The sequence below is a fragment of the Stigmatopora nigra genome, chromosome 2 (genome assembly GCF_051989575.1).
Source record: "Stigmatopora nigra isolate UIUO_SnigA chromosome 2, RoL_Snig_1.1, whole genome shotgun sequence".
NCBI classification, from domain to species: Eukaryota; Metazoa; Chordata; class Actinopteri; order Syngnathiformes; family Syngnathidae; genus Stigmatopora; species Stigmatopora nigra.
Genome location: NC_135509.1, coordinates 7,880,381 through 7,896,774, shown reverse-complemented (window position 1 = coordinate 7,896,774; position 16,394 = coordinate 7,880,381). Strand labels below are relative to the sequence as shown.

At 40.2% G+C, this 16,394-nt stretch overlaps 3 protein-coding genes across 8 annotated transcripts in view; all 3 read left to right on the top strand.

Moving 5' to 3' along the window:
- The first annotated feature begins 276 nt into the window (after nucleotides 1-276).
- LOC144182171 (glycine cleavage system H protein, mitochondrial-like) lies at nucleotides 277-1,772 on the top strand. The gene is made up of 5 exons (XM_077710239.1): nucleotides 277-463; nucleotides 622-704; nucleotides 775-838; nucleotides 922-1,053; nucleotides 1,119-1,772. The coding sequence occupies exons 1-5, from the start codon at nucleotides 310-312 to the stop codon at nucleotides 1,214-1,216; spliced, it is 531 nt and encodes a 176-aa protein (XP_077566365.1). The 5' UTR covers nucleotides 277-309; the 3' UTR covers nucleotides 1,217-1,772.
- Nucleotides 1,773-1,934: 162 nt separating this feature from the next.
- Nucleotides 1,935-7,883, top strand: uri1 (URI1 prefoldin like chaperone). The gene is made up of 11 exons (XM_077741462.1): nucleotides 1,935-2,341; nucleotides 3,139-3,173; nucleotides 3,450-3,528; nucleotides 3,664-3,799; nucleotides 4,925-5,016; nucleotides 5,097-5,157; nucleotides 5,229-5,430; nucleotides 5,493-5,706; nucleotides 6,222-6,373; nucleotides 6,434-6,665; nucleotides 7,436-7,883. The coding sequence occupies exons 1-11, from the start codon at nucleotides 2,264-2,266 to the stop codon at nucleotides 7,622-7,624; spliced, it is 1,470 nt and encodes a 489-aa protein (XP_077597588.1). The 5' UTR covers nucleotides 1,935-2,263; the 3' UTR covers nucleotides 7,625-7,883.
- A 64-nt stretch (nucleotides 7,884-7,947) lies between these two features.
- The window catches only part of LOC144213128 (zinc finger protein 536-like), a 44,987-nt gene continuing 36,540 nt past the window's right edge, over nucleotides 7,948-16,394 (top strand). For 3 of the 6 annotated variants that reach the window (XR_013329896.1, XR_013329895.1, XM_077741439.1), the window contains exon 1: nucleotides 7,948-9,226. The gene's annotated coding sequence lies outside the window, so the exon portion shown is untranslated. Of the gene's footprint in view, nucleotides 9,227-10,075; nucleotides 10,388-16,394 lie in introns of those variants that run through there. The other 3 variants (XR_013329890.1, XM_077741422.1, XM_077741429.1) reach the window with 3 other exon arrangements.

Genomic DNA, 16,394 nt, shown 5'->3' with positions numbered 1-16,394 from the left:
TAGTCTCCTCCATTAAAGTAGCAGTTAGGTGTTAAAATAAATGTAGGAAATGGTGTAGAAGTACATAATTTTATCGTAAAAATGAATAGTCTATTACATCATCACAGAGTGAAATTTCAATTAATGTATTCCAAAATGTTATTAATGCTGAAATCAAAAATTCCCAAAGGGCCAAAATACAGGAAAGAAAAATCTAGGACTTTCAGGCTTTTTGCCTGTGCAATATTTATCCGGACCGGTAGGTGGCACCAATAAAGACTTAAGCATTGCGCCCACCACACCCGCTATCAGGTCAGACGAAGAAGAAAGATGTCCTCTTGCACACTTCTCCGCCGCTGCGTTTCTTCCAACTTTTCTCCAGTTTTGCACTTACTAATACGCTCCGCACCACATTTATCTCATCACCCATGCCCCAAATCGTTCTTCCAAAGAAGCCTATCTTCGTCGAGCCGGTTTTCAGCAGGTATTTCCTCTCCGAGCGCAGACATCATACATGTCGTTTGCATGTTAGCTAATGTTAGTTAGCTTCCAGCTATAGTATAAAGGGCATGCGCGCTAACTCCATTTACGCACGTTGTTTGTATTTTTAATGCGACATTTCTGTCCTCTCTGGATTTTCAGCACTTAAATTCACAGACAAGCACGAATGGATTCGGGTAGAAGATGATGGCATCGGGACTGTTGGGATCAGCAACTTTGCTCAGGTACACGTTAGTCCGAATTTTGGTTACAACAAGCCCAAATGTGCTTAAAATGTAAAGTATTGCCTTGCAGGAGGCTCTGGGGGATGTTGTTTACTGTGGACTTCCTGAAGTAGGAACGCAGCTGGCCCAACAAGGTAAGATCTGGATATATTCGATCAAAAGGGTTGCCTATAACTTGTACAATGTCATTGCAAACTGTCTACTGGCGTCGTCCCAGATGAATTTGGAGCTCTGGAGAGCGTCAAAGCGGCCAGTGAGCTTTTCTCCCCCTTGACTGGGGAGGTGGTGGAGGTTAATGAACTGCTAGCTGACAAGCCAGGCCTGGTTAATAAGTCCTGCTATAAAGATGGTGAGCAGAAAGAGGAATTGGTCTTCTTTTTCACTCTAACAACTGATCACTGGTCTTCAATACAGGTTGGTTAATGAAGATGACCATCGGCAAGCCTTCGGAACTGGACTCGCTGATGGACGAGGCCGCGTACGATCGCTACATTCGATCCATAGAAGACTGAAACCTGTTATGCTTTCCTGCTCATGTAAATGCGGACAGAGCTGCACTGCTCTGTTAAGTCTAATTGCTGCTAATGGCTCACTTACTTTAAGGGACCTGCCACTCAAATGACAAAGGCTGATGCTTAAGTTAGTCAATTTGTCAATTTGATATTTGAGGAGAGTGTCCTGGGCAAATAAATAATAATAAAATATTGAAGTATAAATAAAATCGCACTTTGAATTTGTATTTACACTGTGGGATCAATGATTGACATTTTTCAAATGTTTATTTCCCAAATTGTTGCTTTTTTTTGGACCTCTGCATAAGAGACTGCCAGATCAAAACAATGACTTTTAAAAAAATTATACTCTGAATTCTGTTCCATGACAGGAAATGGAAAGGTTTCTTCAAAATTAGTCACCTAAATCTTGTGAAATGTGAGTTGAAATTAAAATGGGATTTGTTCTGTGGGGAAGAATACATGTTGCTAGACTAAATTTTTGTTTTTTGTAAACAAAAAATTGCAACCTATTCGTTTCTGTTGGTTATATGAATAAAAGTAATATGAAACTGTTTGTATTTTAAATTTTCATTTCATGAAACGTTATACAAGTACCCCTTTCTACCTTCGATTTTATTTAAACATTTAAGAAAGATTAAATAATACGTCAGTTTATTATTACACCCGATTAAGTGAGATGTTCTCGTTTTATTTTGAAAGGGACCCCGACTATAACCGGATGTTTTGGTATAACAACCATCACATTCACTGTATTTCCGTAGTTTGTGGCGCAGACGTTGAGGAGGAAATATTTTGCCTGGGCATCTTCTTCAAAAATTTGCATTTTGAAGAGGGGAATAATGCAAGGATCCTGAAATGCGAATGTGAGATGTTATTGCTTCTGAAAGTGTGGATAATTACCGCTGACACGTTGATGACTACTATAGTGGGTCCGAGGAGAAGCTCCTGCTGCATTCATAAACACTTGTTTAGGACTCACAACAACCCCTGAGCTTTGTTTGTAGCTCATTAAAAGTACCCCTCAAATATTGCTGTACCCTTGGGATGATAAAGGCCGAGACGAGTCCGATCAGTATGGAGGATCCAAGCAGAGTTTTCAGGCTCCGACAGGAGCATGAAAAGGTAAATAGTAACAAAAAAAGCACGATCGCTGTGGGGGGATCGAGTAAAACAACAGCTGCACGCCACGCGGTGGACCAACGAGATGTTTTTGCAACAGCAATTGGCCAAATTTAGATCAACTATGCAATAATGGAACGTCTTGGCAAACCAGTGTGTCACGTTTAACTTGTGCACAACACATGACGTTTCGTTTTCCAGAACGTTCCTTCTTTTGACAAGCATTCAAAACTCTCAAGTCCCGTATTGATCTATTAAAATTAATTTGAGTGTGGGGTTTACTATGTAAAAATATTTTATTTTGAGAGTTTATTGTGGGTTAAGCGAAGGTGAACGTGTGTGCTAACCAGCTAAGCTAGCTAAAGGAAGCATGTCACCTCTGCATGCCACCCGTCACAAAAGAACACATTTTATAGGAAGATCTGCATGCATAATATAAACTTTCAGTTTAAGCTTTGATCTGCAGACTTCCCTATTCTGTGTTTGTCAAAAATATGTGGTTCATTTGCTTTTAACTGATGTCAAACTGTACCATACAAAGTGCATTTTTTTCATGCACATTCCAACTATTTTTATGAGCAGACAACCAACTGCAATTCTATTGACTGATGCTAGTTAAAATGTAAATTTCCTTTAGCATTAAGTTGATATTTTTATAGCACTTTAACATTTAGAGATTGCTTGTTGTTCAACAAGAATGAGAATATGATGGGGCAATTTTCCTGGAATACATTGCAACTTCCGAATTATGATTTCCTTATGATCATACAATGTGACTTTTTTTGCCCAAATAATAATAGGTGGTGAAGGACTGCGAAAACCAGATTCAGCATTGGTAAGCATCCTCTCTATAAGGGTAGGAATCCTACCAGGTACAGGTATTAGACATTTTGGTTGCATTGGTGACCAAATTCTGCAAAATCAGCCAATTGAACTTGAAAAACATTACCTTGTTAGTCCTTTGCAAATTCAAATCAATAACAGTGAACTCTTGTGGACATACGAGTAACTACATGGGTCATTTTTCAATTCTACATAAACTTTCACTTTCCTAATAATAATGCATTTACTTATTTGCACAAGTTCTCAATTTCTATCTATGAATGTTTAGGCAAAAGGTCTCTGGTGATTACGAAGCCCTGAAAGAACGTCTTGAAACGCTGCCGGAAAAGCTGTCTTATGACATCATGGTAGGAATTGTAGATATGTATGCAGTATGATGTTCTTAGCATCCATTTTTTGGGATAGAGAGACAAGATTTTGATGTTAAAATACATTTTGTGGCTAAATCTTTGCTTGGATGCCATCCTCCTTCCTGCCAACAGGTGCCGTTCGGCCCCATGGCTTTCATGCCTGGGAAACTGGTGCATTGCAACGAGGTCACCGTGCTACTGGGCGACAACTGGTTTGCCAAGTGCTCCACCAAGCAGGCTGAGAAAATCGTCGACCACAGGCTCAAATGTAAGTCCCTTTTTATAAAAAATAAAATCATTACACCCCTTTGTGAAACTGTCACACTTTCAGGTCTGGTTTATAACCAGCAGAGGGCGTTGTTACATCAGTCTTAGCGGAAAGGCAACTTCTTTAATGGGGTATTGTTTGTTGCAGCGAGCAACAAACCCAAGTGTAAAGAATTGATTATGACACGGGTGTCTAAACCGGTCTTCAAGGTCCACAGTGGGTGCAGGTTTTTATTCTAACCGATAAAGAGGATACATTTTCATCAATCTGATATCTTAAAAGTAATCAGTTGATTGCCATCAGATGATGCTGGTTTAAGACCTCTTTGCTTTAATTGTCTATGCTTTATCAGTTGGAACAAAAATCCTGGATTATGATTTGTTCATTATTAGCGATAGATCCCTTCCAAAATTATATAATTTTGACACTGTAGCGTCTCCTTTAATTCATATTGAGCTCCTCTATGGTATACCAAGTATGATATTTAATGTATTTCTGTTTCCTACAACCAGTGAAGTAAAATATCAAATGTCTTTTCTGTCTTTTGTTCATTCCAATCAAGTGACTAGAATCGGGTATACGTGACAGTCTTTGATGAGACTATTATAAGGTGGCGTGTTTAGTGAGGCAAGAAAGAGACCCCCCTTACCATCCCCCTGTTTACCCCCAAATGTCGTGGCACCGCCCTTCCCGCTATTACAGTGTTAAGTGCTGTAATGCAAACATGGCGAGTTGAAATGTGTCAGACATGTCAGGCCGTCTCTCTTTTGACCTTTTCTCACTTCCACTTGATGCACACACTGAAGGGGCTCCGCATCGCCATGGAAACAAGGGCTCTCGGCTTGCATTTTGTAAAAGGGCTTAATTGTTGTGAAGATTTAATGATCCGGAGTGCTACTGAGGCCAGAGGATATTTTGTGCCGTTTAGTGTCATCGTTTCTCTCCTCTCTGCTTAAATAGAGGATTTGTGGCCTTTCCATCATTCACTTCAAAGCTGAGCTGAATTTTCTTAACTCGGGAAAAAAAGGGTAGTTTTAAATGAACTCATTGGCCGTCATAACAACTGCGTGCATTAGACATGTTTCCGGGATTTTCATGTTAATGTATGAAAACCTTTTGTTACAGATGTGAAGAGTGAACTTTGCGGTCTATCCAAGACCATGACAAACTTTGAATCCAGAGTAAAAATGGTGAAGGACTTGGAAGATATCGTAAATGTGCGTTGCTTGAAAATAAAAAAAAAATCAAATACTAATAGCGGTAGAGGTATTTACAGACTCTGCTTACGCTTTTTTAGGAAAAAGGAGACTATGTCGACATCAGAGAAGTGATGGGAAACAATCAAACCATCACAAAAGGTATTTTCCTCAACATAAATCATTGGCGGTCATTCCTAGCTGTTTTAAGAGCAAATAAAATGTATTTGCAGGAAAGCGTCGCGTGGCTCACAGGCCAAATTCAAAGCCCAAACTGGAAACTGTGTTGGATTTGGTGGAGGAAGAAGAAGAAATCGACGGAAAAGGAGATGCCAGACCAAACGGAAGCACTGGGGGCGCAATGACCCATGAGGAGTTATGGGCTCGACTGGATGAACTGGAGAAACTGGAGGAACTCCAAAATGAACGCGACAGGTACATCCCCAAGCGTCTTTGCCTTCCCTTCCCATGGTTTATTTCTCTTGTCATCCCTTCAGTTTGCCCCAAAAGTCAGTCGTCGAAGACCCGTCCTCCTCCTCTTCCTCGGAGGAGCAGAATGAAAGCGACTCCCATCCTCTAGAGGGCGGGCTCGCCGCAAAGCCACAAGATACCGCAACCCAGGGCGAAGACACCAAAGAAGAAGAAGAAGAAGACGACGAGCACTGCAATCTGCCCACCATATATTTTTCCCACACGGTTGAACCCAAGAAGGTCAGCATGATAAAAAAAAAACCTTTGTTTTGGAAATTCCTACTCAAGCTCAATGGGAGTATTTTTCCGACTAGATGTCTCACTAGCCAAATAATACACAATGAAGAGGAATAAATGTACGGTTATACCTCATTTATTGTGTTGAATAGTACTGTTTTCATAGTCTAATTAATTTTATTTGGACTTGTAAAACCTTCTCTTTAATATTATTTAACTGTCAAAGGTAGACGCTGCCTACTAATGGCCAGTAATATACTCTGCCAAATCTGGGTTACAAACTATGAAAAAAAAAAGTGTGACTTATAGTCCGGAAAATACGGTATTAGTTGCAAGTCCAACCAAATTATGAAAGAAATGTGAATTATAGTCCGGAAAATACGGTATTAGTTGCAGGTCCAACCAAACTATGAAAAAAGTGTGACTTATAGTCCGGAAAATACGGTATTAGATGCAAGTCCAACCAAACTATGAAAAAAATGTGACTTATACTCCGCTATATTTATTTTTTGCTTTAGGTGAGAATCAACACCAATAAAAACACCACTTTAAAGTTCAGCGAACGGAAAGAACAGAAGGAGCACTCTAAGCGGAAAAAGCGAAATGGTCACCACCACGGCCACGCTCATCACGAAGTTCCCAAAATCACCACCCCTGTTGACATCTACAGGTGAGAGTGAGGCAGTGCATTGTTTTAGACCATTTTTGATGGATTCCTATGCTTCCTCAGGTTGTTTGTGGACGTTAAAGATGGGGAACGTATCCCCAAGAAGTCCATCTTGAAGTCACGCAGCCGCGAGAACAGCGTGTGCAGCGACACAAGCGAGAGCAGCGCGGCCGACGTGGACGAGCGGCGGCTGGTCGCTCGCGCTCTTAGCCACGACGAAAGCGCGCCCAGCGACAACAGTGACAGCTTGACGGAGGAGGACGGCACCAGGGGGACGTCCTCCAGACTCTTTGAGGTAACACTAATTCATTCAAATGGCAAATACACCTTAGAAGTAGATTTTTTTCTTAGTATTTAATGCCTAGCAAGGAAAATGAAGTTTTTTTTTAATGTTTTAAGGTTAGATTTGAAATGCAATTCGTTAAAAATATGTACATTTGTATTGTCTTATTTTACTTTTTGATAATTATGAAGTGAATACTTTTTGGGTTCAAATAATTGAGACAATATACCTGATAAAACAATATATGTATATAAAAATGAGAAGCTCTTCTGTGAAGATTAAAAATTTAGTTTATTTTTAAAGTGAATAATGTCTATTATCTTTTATTTTGAAAAAAAAAGTTAATTTAAATGTTTTTTCAATAGAAAAAGTTTAAAACAACATTTTGACTATATTTACTACACTGATTTATTGTTCATGGTTTCACTAATATAATGTTTACTGCTTGTTGGCTCTTCTTTTGTCTGTAATGCCCCTTGGCAAATATATAAAAAAAAAAAAACATGTGACTGCGAATAAGTGGAAAAATGTAAATTTCCAATATTTACTTCATTCATTCCTTTAAAAAATATTTTAATGCTTGTTGTCTGTAAACCCCCTTAGGATCTTTTTGATAATTTAGGCTTTTAAAAAGATTTCCGAAAATATTTCGGTCAAGTTTTTCCCCCCTGATTAGATACCAGATTAATTGTCAATGAATCTGGCAACCCTTTTTTTCAACAAAGAGTTATATTTCTTCTGGTCATTCCGTTAAACCTCACTCTGCCATTTTCATCTTTCAGGCCTTCTCAGGTACAGTGGTAGAAAAAGACCCCATGCCCTCCACCCTTCCGATGCTCAACATCGGTCCCCCGGCGCTCCCGACTATCATGGAGTGGAAGCAGGAGGACACGGCGCCAGACGCAGACCTTCCTCAGGCCCCCGTGAAACGGCTTTCCAAGTTTAAAGCTGCCAGGATGCAACACAAATAACACGGTTGGATTTTTTTTTTTCTGGCCAGAAAAACGTTCATCTCTCAAAACACAACCCATACAAAGGTTAACCCACTTCCCAGAGGTGGATTTCTCTCCCTTTCGCTTGCTCTTTGGTTCCATTAATTGTTTTGGAAGCTTTTCCTGCTTAATATCAATCATGTTCCAGTTTGAAGTCGGTCACTTTTCTCCTACTTCATGATTTTGTGTTAGGTGATGACGCCCCTTTAAGTGGAAAAGAACAATAAAAGATTTTGTTTACATGTCCCAAAACAAGGATTGAAAATTGCCTGTGTTGTCTAAACAGTTTCAGTAACTTTTAAACCTTTTTTTTAATACCATCTATCTTCCAATTTAAAAAGACATCTCAGGAAAACAGAAGTTTGAAAATCCCCTTGAATTGGAGGCTCATATGACTGGAAAAGTCAAGACTCATGAGCTCTTGTTATTGTCGTTATTTCTGAGATTAAGTTTCGCAAGTCCCAATGGATGTAATCCATCCACGTTGTTGTTTAATCCTTCAAGGTTCAACCTGCCCTAACTCGGCCTTTTTTTTATGTCAAAATCCTTCTTCCGACAACTTTTTGATGATTCCGAGTCTCTCCAACTTGACCCTTGGACGTCAGTCTCTTTGTTTTGGGACACAAGTTCTAACTTTAGTTTTTTTTCTCACGCTGAGGGCGAGCAAACTTCACTCTGACCCAAGCTGCTTTGATTAAATCCGTAGCTTGTGAGCTCGCCAGGCTATATCATTGGCCTTTTTAGTAGAACGCCGGGAGTGCGGGTCTCCGATAAGAAGCTTTTCAAACGATCCTGAGGTGACACGGCCCTTATTTTTCCTCTCGTCGGGATTATTTCACCAATATGAAAATCCAGGTAGCATGAGACAGATTAGGCAACGCTTAAAATGTTAGCATTGCGCTTGCGAGACACAGATCAACGGTCTTAATGTAGGTTAATCTTCCTGAGGTGTGTGCCGGAACAGAGCGGAACTACTTTTCAAAGAAAAAATGAGCACATAAACTGGGATGAAACGCATAAAAAATCTACATCTCGGGGATTAGGAGGGGATTTGAAATGTTGTGTGATTATGGATTCCAACTAGTAGTATTGTTATCCAGACAGGTGCGGAGAGGGGGTGGGGCAAACCTAAAAATGTCAAAGACGTCCAAGAACGGGTTGGAGGATCCGTTCGTCTGAGTTTGCGATACCAAATCTTGAAATTTGTGGCCATGAGTTTGAATCAAATGGAAGAGATGTCTATTAGTGATAAAGCCATTGGTGGGAGAGTGAGGCTTGGCCAGAGGAAGAACTTTTTTTTAAACTCATTGGCCAATCTATTTGAAGTGGAAGGTTGTTAGCGAATGAGCTGCCACTCTTTCACATCAAACTGATTGGAAGTCTACTTGTGATAAATACATTTAAATACACAGGAAAAGCATAATTGGACATGTATCCTTTAGAAAGGTGGCCATCTTGGCTAGCGCACCAGCAGTTGGAAACTTGCTGATGTTGTTTAACCACCATATTGGTACAAATACTAGTAGTTTCTGCAATCATTGACCAGTACTGCTCTTTTGGGGTGAACAAACACTGTTGAAGGTGAGTATACCTCATTTTATTGTCATTTTGATGGGTTTGATTAAACTATTTTAATACAAAAGTGGTTAGCATGATAGCCCAACAGTCCAGGCATCTCAGACATGAATGCAATGCATTTATTGTGAAAGTATGTTAGAATTTTTTGTTTGTTGGTATGGAGAGACCCATCAAATATTCCAAGTTAAAAGTATTTTTTCAATTTGTTTTAATGTTTCAGTGGTTTTGGTCTTGAAATAAATATAGTCAGTATTTTTTTAAGGGGATTTTATGGATTTTTTACAATAGGATCTGGGAATCCACGTCTATTTTCAGAGTTTTTAAAAGACAAAAGTTATGGATTTTTAGGCACAATAAAAGCATTAAAAAGACGTTACATTTTATAATAAACAAGTTTCTTGTCTTGTCATGTTCCATTTAAAAAGGGATAAAATATATATATAAAAACATTAAATCCCTACAGACTTCAGCCAAGTTTAAAATCTAATAAAACATTTATCATCTACTTTACATCCCAAAATATTAAGATATAAAAAAAAGATCAACAAAGCACAAATTAAAATCAAAGTAACACAGAAAAGTTGAAACAAACGAACAGAACACCCCACTACATACAATATTCTCTCTTTTAATCCCCAAACATTTCCTGAAAGTCATCCAAATTTGGGATCCTCCAACAACAAAAAAAAAGCCCCTATTTATCGAGAGAGAGAGTGAGCACTCTGAAAATGGCCTTGTGTTTGCCGCAAATATTTTTTGTTGTTGCGGGCGTCCAATTGGCACTCCTCCAACGTGACGCGCATAATAGCCCATTATGTATTCAAAGAGACGTCGGCATGTGAGCGAGGATGATGATGAGGCGCGAGGCGCACATTTTTGACGCTCGCCACGGCGCACGTCTCTCCCACTCGCACGCTCGCGTCCGAATGAGGAGGACGCACGCGCGCACGCGCACCAACCAACGGACAACCACCACATTTCACTTCTTCCACGCCGACGGGAATACGAGACGTATAGCCGACATCACGTCAACACTTGATCGTTTTATTGATCATTTATTTTGAAGAGGGGCATTCTCGCACACACTTCCGCCTCTTTCTCTCCACATCCCTTCCTTCCTTCCCCTCTTCACCCAGACGTCCATCCTCGCCTGTCCAAGTCGAGGTAAGTTACTAAACGTCATTATTCACGAAAAAAAACATGTTTTTCCATGTGTTGCTTCCTAAAATAAGGGGATATGTGCTATTTTAAAGTTGAGTAAGTTGAGATAAGAGCGTTTATGTAGTTTGATGGTAGTTTTTATATGGGATGGGTGGACTTATTTTGGAAGGTGAGGTGATTTGAAGTGGTTCCTTGTCACCTGCCTTAGGTGGGTGGGTTTCGGACCCCCCACTTCAGCTCTTGGTGCCCCTTCCGCCTGTTTCCAAATGCTCTCCTTTGAAGCGAAGATGCCCCATCTGTCACATACGAGTAAAGGGAGAGTCGGCTCTGCTCCTCTCAATTACGGAATTCTCCTCATGCCAGCTCCGGTGGGACGGGATGAGGAGCAGGTGGGTGGAAGTGGCTGCCATCAATCAACATGAAATATTCAACCCCAAATATGCGCATCATTTACTTTGGTGCGACGTCGCCCTTGTTAGAAAATGTCACCCCAAAAAATCGCCTTTATTGCTTCGCCCAAGTTTCCCGCCACTTGTGACTTGAATGGATGAAATCCCACTTTTTTTTTAGCCACCTGTCCTATCACATTTAAGCATTTGTTAAACTCTTTAGGAAACTTTACATCTCCTGAACCCCCTTTTTTGTTGCCTAGAGGAAATTTTGCGTGAGTATTTGATCTATGAGGCAATACTGTGAAAAGCATCGCCCCGTGATATGAGAACACAACAGTGAATAATTAATAACCTTGCTCCCAATTCCAGGAAAACAATAGCATATTGTCGTTGCGCTAATTTAACCAGAAGGGAGGGCAGGGGTGCTAAAGCACTTTGTCGAAATGTGGAATGTGTTGTTATTAGCATGACTTTTTTTCACTCTCGTCAAACCGATGCATTCTTTTGTTTTTTTTTAACACGCTAAAGTGTTGTGTGCTGCCGACTGTTTGCATCGGAGACCAATCAGCAGCCTATCTCACACTTGCCCCGGCGTCCTGTCAGATTTGGCGCCTTTCTCGGATTATGGGTTTTTCCTACTTGGTCGGTTTTTGCTAGTTCTCGTAGATGGGATAGTCTAATTGTGGTTTTCTAAGTAATGGTTTTGATTTTTGTTAGATTTGAAGTCAGGCTTTTTTAGCAGGAGATGCGGAAATCGATTTTTGAGAAGCCGCCCAGTTTGTCACGCAGCTTCTCTATTTATTGGGGGACAAACGAGGGGAGGGGTGAGGAAGGGACATAGAATGGAAGACATTTGAGCAGTGTGTATTGCCTCATCTGCAGATACTATTCATATCACCATTTTGACAATTTGATCCTGATATTACACTTAAAGACAATAATTGACATTTTGGTATATCACTTTGGGAAAAAAACACTAAAAATGGAGAGTATATTTATATCCGTTTATTTCTGAGCACCAAAGTAAACATGTTTTTGTTTTATGTTTGGCCTTCACTTTATGATTTTCTCAGTTTTTAGTTGAGACCAGCTTTATTGCACAGTTGTACACAGTATTTTCACAACTATAAGGCGCAATGCATTTAAAGACGCACTCTCAAAGAATGACACATTTGATTTTTTTTCCATATATAAAGCACACTGGATTATAAGGCACCCTGTCTATATTGGAGAAAAATTCAGACTTTTAAGTGTGCCTTATAATCATGAAAATACGGTAGTTATTTGTTTTAAATTACAAATCAAAACATTAGCTTTAGCCTTCCAGGTATACCAACCATCACAGCGTCAAAAACCAAAATTAACTTATTCCAGTACGGTAGAACACTTGTTTTTATTGCAGAAACGTTTTTTTTTTTTGCAAAAATTGGCAAGACACTGGACAAAATTAAGTGAACAATGACTTTTTATGGTTCGAATATGCCTTGAAATTTATTCATTCATCCAAAGTGGCAACAATTTGAGCCGATTAGCAAAATCTGACAGAACATCGGAATGAGAAAGCGAACTATGACATTTCCTAGTTCGAATGCGCCCTGAAATCTACAAAATTGAGCAAAAAAACGTACGGCGCAGAACGACAAAGTCTCCATTTCCGACAAGTATAGAAATCCGACAGAACACGCGGCACTCGGCGAGGTGGAAGTGCGGTTCCTGTTCGTCAGGCCCCCCTCTCCTGGCTGTCAACTCCCATTAAGGCGGAAGGTGTCATATCTGTAACACAGCTGAGTGCAGATGGCAGAGCGGAGGCGACGGCTCGCCGATTTAAACAATGATTAATGAACAGAGATGGAAAACAAATTACACGGGACCATTGGAGGCAGGGAATTGTTTTTATGAAAATGTTAATTGTTTCTGCCAGGCTGATACCCCGACGTAGGGGGGGAGGGGCCAAGACAGAGGCTCCTGGCGGGGCCCCTCCGATCCCCCACCCCCCCTCGGGTTCCTTTTTATCGGCACGCCCCGGATCGGAACCCGCTAATGCGCCGTAACTTTGGAGGTTTGGTTTTTTTTACGACAAATTCCGTGAAGAATTGTCGCCAATTAGCCCTACCTCTAATAATAAGTGCTTGTAAGTGATGGGAGAAGCCGCTTGTGTTCTAGTTGTAATTATTGCAGGCGGGTGCAGCTGCACTACTTAGGGAGATGATGATAATTATTTTTCTTCCTTTTTTTTTTATTTATTTTTTATTTCCACCGCGGCTTGATTTTTTAAGAGCATCATACACTCATCAGAGTAATCAGGAGAGAGTGATTAGTGAGAATCCACGAGGCTAACAGCTGCCACATTAAACATTGGCTTGTGTTGCCAACACACAGGACACGGGCCCGACAAGGCACTTCACCTTCAACGCGTTTGTTGGAAAGTCAAGGCCGAAAACACAATTAGGAGAAAGAAACACCCCCTACGACCTAAAAAAATAGGATAAAAAAGAAAGAAAAGTTGTTGCATAGGAAGGTCGAGGGAAGAAAATGTTATGGAGATGGTCCCAGTGAAGTGACCTTGAAAGTTTTGTGTTGACCTGAAGAAGCGATTTTAAAAGAACTGGCATTGATGGTGATAAGTGTCTCATTCGTTTTAATGAGGAGGAGTGAGTGGACAAAAAAGGATTGGACGCGATCCCATTGGATTCGTATAGGGGGGAAAATGTAAATTTTGGAAGCATGCAAAAGAGATGCAATAATATGAAAATAGGTTTATTTGGGTTTGCTAGTCAGAATGGATTGGATATGTCAATCTTTAATTTTCGTGATGACCCAAAAAAGCGCTTAAATAGCACTTGATGGACAATTTATTTTGATTGTGAGGGTTAAATGACTGAAAACAAAAGAATTTGGGCCTGATATTATGATTTTAGAGGATTTGATTCATTTAGAAAGTACCATTAAAAATTTAAAATATACAATGATATAGCCAAGAGTTAAAATATATATATATTTATGTACTTTGCAGCATCGGGTGTAAACTTTATCAGAAGCTAAACGTTCTGATAGCTGTTGCGGGAAGCTAATATTAAGATAGCATCCTATGATTGGGCCCAATTTCCGATAATGTAACCGAATGGTGAAAAATCCCAAAATCGTACCTTTTAAAATTATTCCTCAAAAATTTGGAAAAAATGCAAAAGTTGTCAATAATACTCAACTTTTGGATTCCAATTGATAAACATTTACCCACCCCTACCCGGTCAAAACAGATTGGACATTTAACCTTGTCAATAACCACGAACAAGTCCGTCCCAACCCACGAAATTGAACGTTTTCCAAAAATAACAGAACAAGCCCTTTTTGAGTTGTCATTCCGAACCCTGTCACGGTCATCCCCCAAAAACCGGGTTGCGAACCAGATGTTCCCCGATCCGTCCCATGATCCCGTCGGGTTGATGAGCTCAATCAGCGAAATGATGAAAAGATGATTTTTTTGTCCCTGTAATTACAGTGTGTAAACTACTTAGCTGGAATTGCAAAGGAAGTCATTTTCTAATTACGTGGGTACCCCGTTGTCTAATGGTGGATGTTTTGTTGTTTTTGACACAGAAGAGGGGCGGGTCCAAGAGGGAAGAATATGCATGTGTGTGTTACTGCGAAAAAAAAAAAAAGATGGCTGCCAAATGAGAGTTCATTGAATTATCAGGCCAGTTAATGTGCCTTGGATTATACTCTTTGTTTGTCATTTTTTTCCTTCCCGTAGATGCCATAGCTTAATGAGATACTGTAAGTGGCATTACCCGACTCCTGCTGTGGTTTTGTGATGACTCCTTTAATGTCTTTTGTTTTTAGTGCTTTGGCGTCTTTGCTTTCCCGGTTTTCGCCATCTTTTCAAATGGCGGCGGGAGTTTGCCTTTTTTTTCCAGCCGCGGGACAGGAAGTGCCACAAAGCGTGTCAATGTGTTGTCAGCGACCCAGAAGGAACCATTCTTTTGAGATCCGTGTGAGTTCTGTTGGATTTTGGCCGCCGTCCTGCTCGGGCCCGACTATCTGACGGCGGATTGGCCTGCGTGAAGGCGTCCCCTGCGCGGGAGACATCTTAACGCCAAATGCTTTGTTTGTGTCCAGGAAGAACAGGTGGCGCAGCGTAAATATCGGCAACTGTTTATACACTAGTGATTTAAAAAGAAAAAAAAAGTCTAAACCAGTGGTGTAGGACTGAGTTTGGTTTGTGGGCCACATTCATGCCAATTAGATGTCGTGTGGGCCGGACTAGTTTATTTTTGGTCCAGAAAGTGAACTTACTTGGCGCCAATGACAGTGCAACACGTCTAATTCAATTGAATTGACACTGAAAGATGAGTATCCATAGCTAGGCTTAAGTGAATTGGAAGTCTATTGTTGTCAATGGAAGGCAGTGAGTTCATTTTGTGGCACTTGTTATTTCAGGGTACTTTCAGGTCACTTCGTGAAACTTTTTGTGACCGGACGTTTGGTCGCCGGTCAAATGTACTTAGATAATAAACAGTACTTAGATATTAAACTCTCTCTCTTAGATATTAAACTCTCTCATGAATCTAGTTTTGAGAAATGGTTTCAACAGTAAACCCTCTGTCACGATTTGACCGGCGACCAAAATGGGACCAAAAAGACCAGCGACCAAATGTCCGAGCACTAAAATTTTGGAGCATTTCCTATTGATTTTGGGGGAATTTACAAGCTACTCCTTGTGTATTGGTCACTTTCTGCTGGTTTTTGGTCATTTCGCAGTTACTACCTGTTGGTTTTGGGGTATTTTAAGGTACCTCGTTAACTCATTGGCCGCCTTGTACATATTCAGTATTGATGGCGAAAAAACGAATATTATTGTGTGATTTTGTACGGGTGCTATTGTAAGGGTCTCAGGAAGTTGGAGTATGACACTTTGTATTAAGGTTTGGACCAGTTTGGTGGAAAAGACTTGTTAGTTTAAACTTAAATGAATATTTGGTGGGCAAAAGTTAAAGTTCAAGCAATATTGGGATTTTTTTTTTCTAAAATGGTTTCATCTTATTGAACTGAAGGCACAAGTCGTCCAATCCATTTGCACTGGGAGAGGATGATAGCGAATAACTATGTGGACGCCAGATGTATTTTTTAATGTCATTGTAAATTATTTAAACAAATGGCTTACAGGTGCTGGCAATAGCAAATGATGGCTTTTTAATGTTCCATTTATAATCCAAAATTTGCCCACCTACCCAAAATGATGTCGTTTGTTACAACAATTGCAACTTTGAAATAAATACATATAAAATGCTCCAAATATGACTCCATTATTTTTGTCAACTAGCCCACATCTCCCTGTCAAAATAGATTATCCGCCGATTACAACAACAAAACAACCACAACAAAACCCACTTGTCAATTCACCAGTTGACATCCATCTCCCAACTACAGTCAGCGAACCCAACAATTTCCCGCCTTGCGTACTCAATCAGCATTTGATCGGAAGCCTCCAGCTGCATCTCCACTGATTTCCACTCATTTCTCCGCCATTTTTGATGCAAAAAATCATGCCTTCTTAGTCTGTGTATGCATTCCTTTATGAGTTCTTTAGCGATTACTCACAAGGCGCTAGTTTGTCAGTG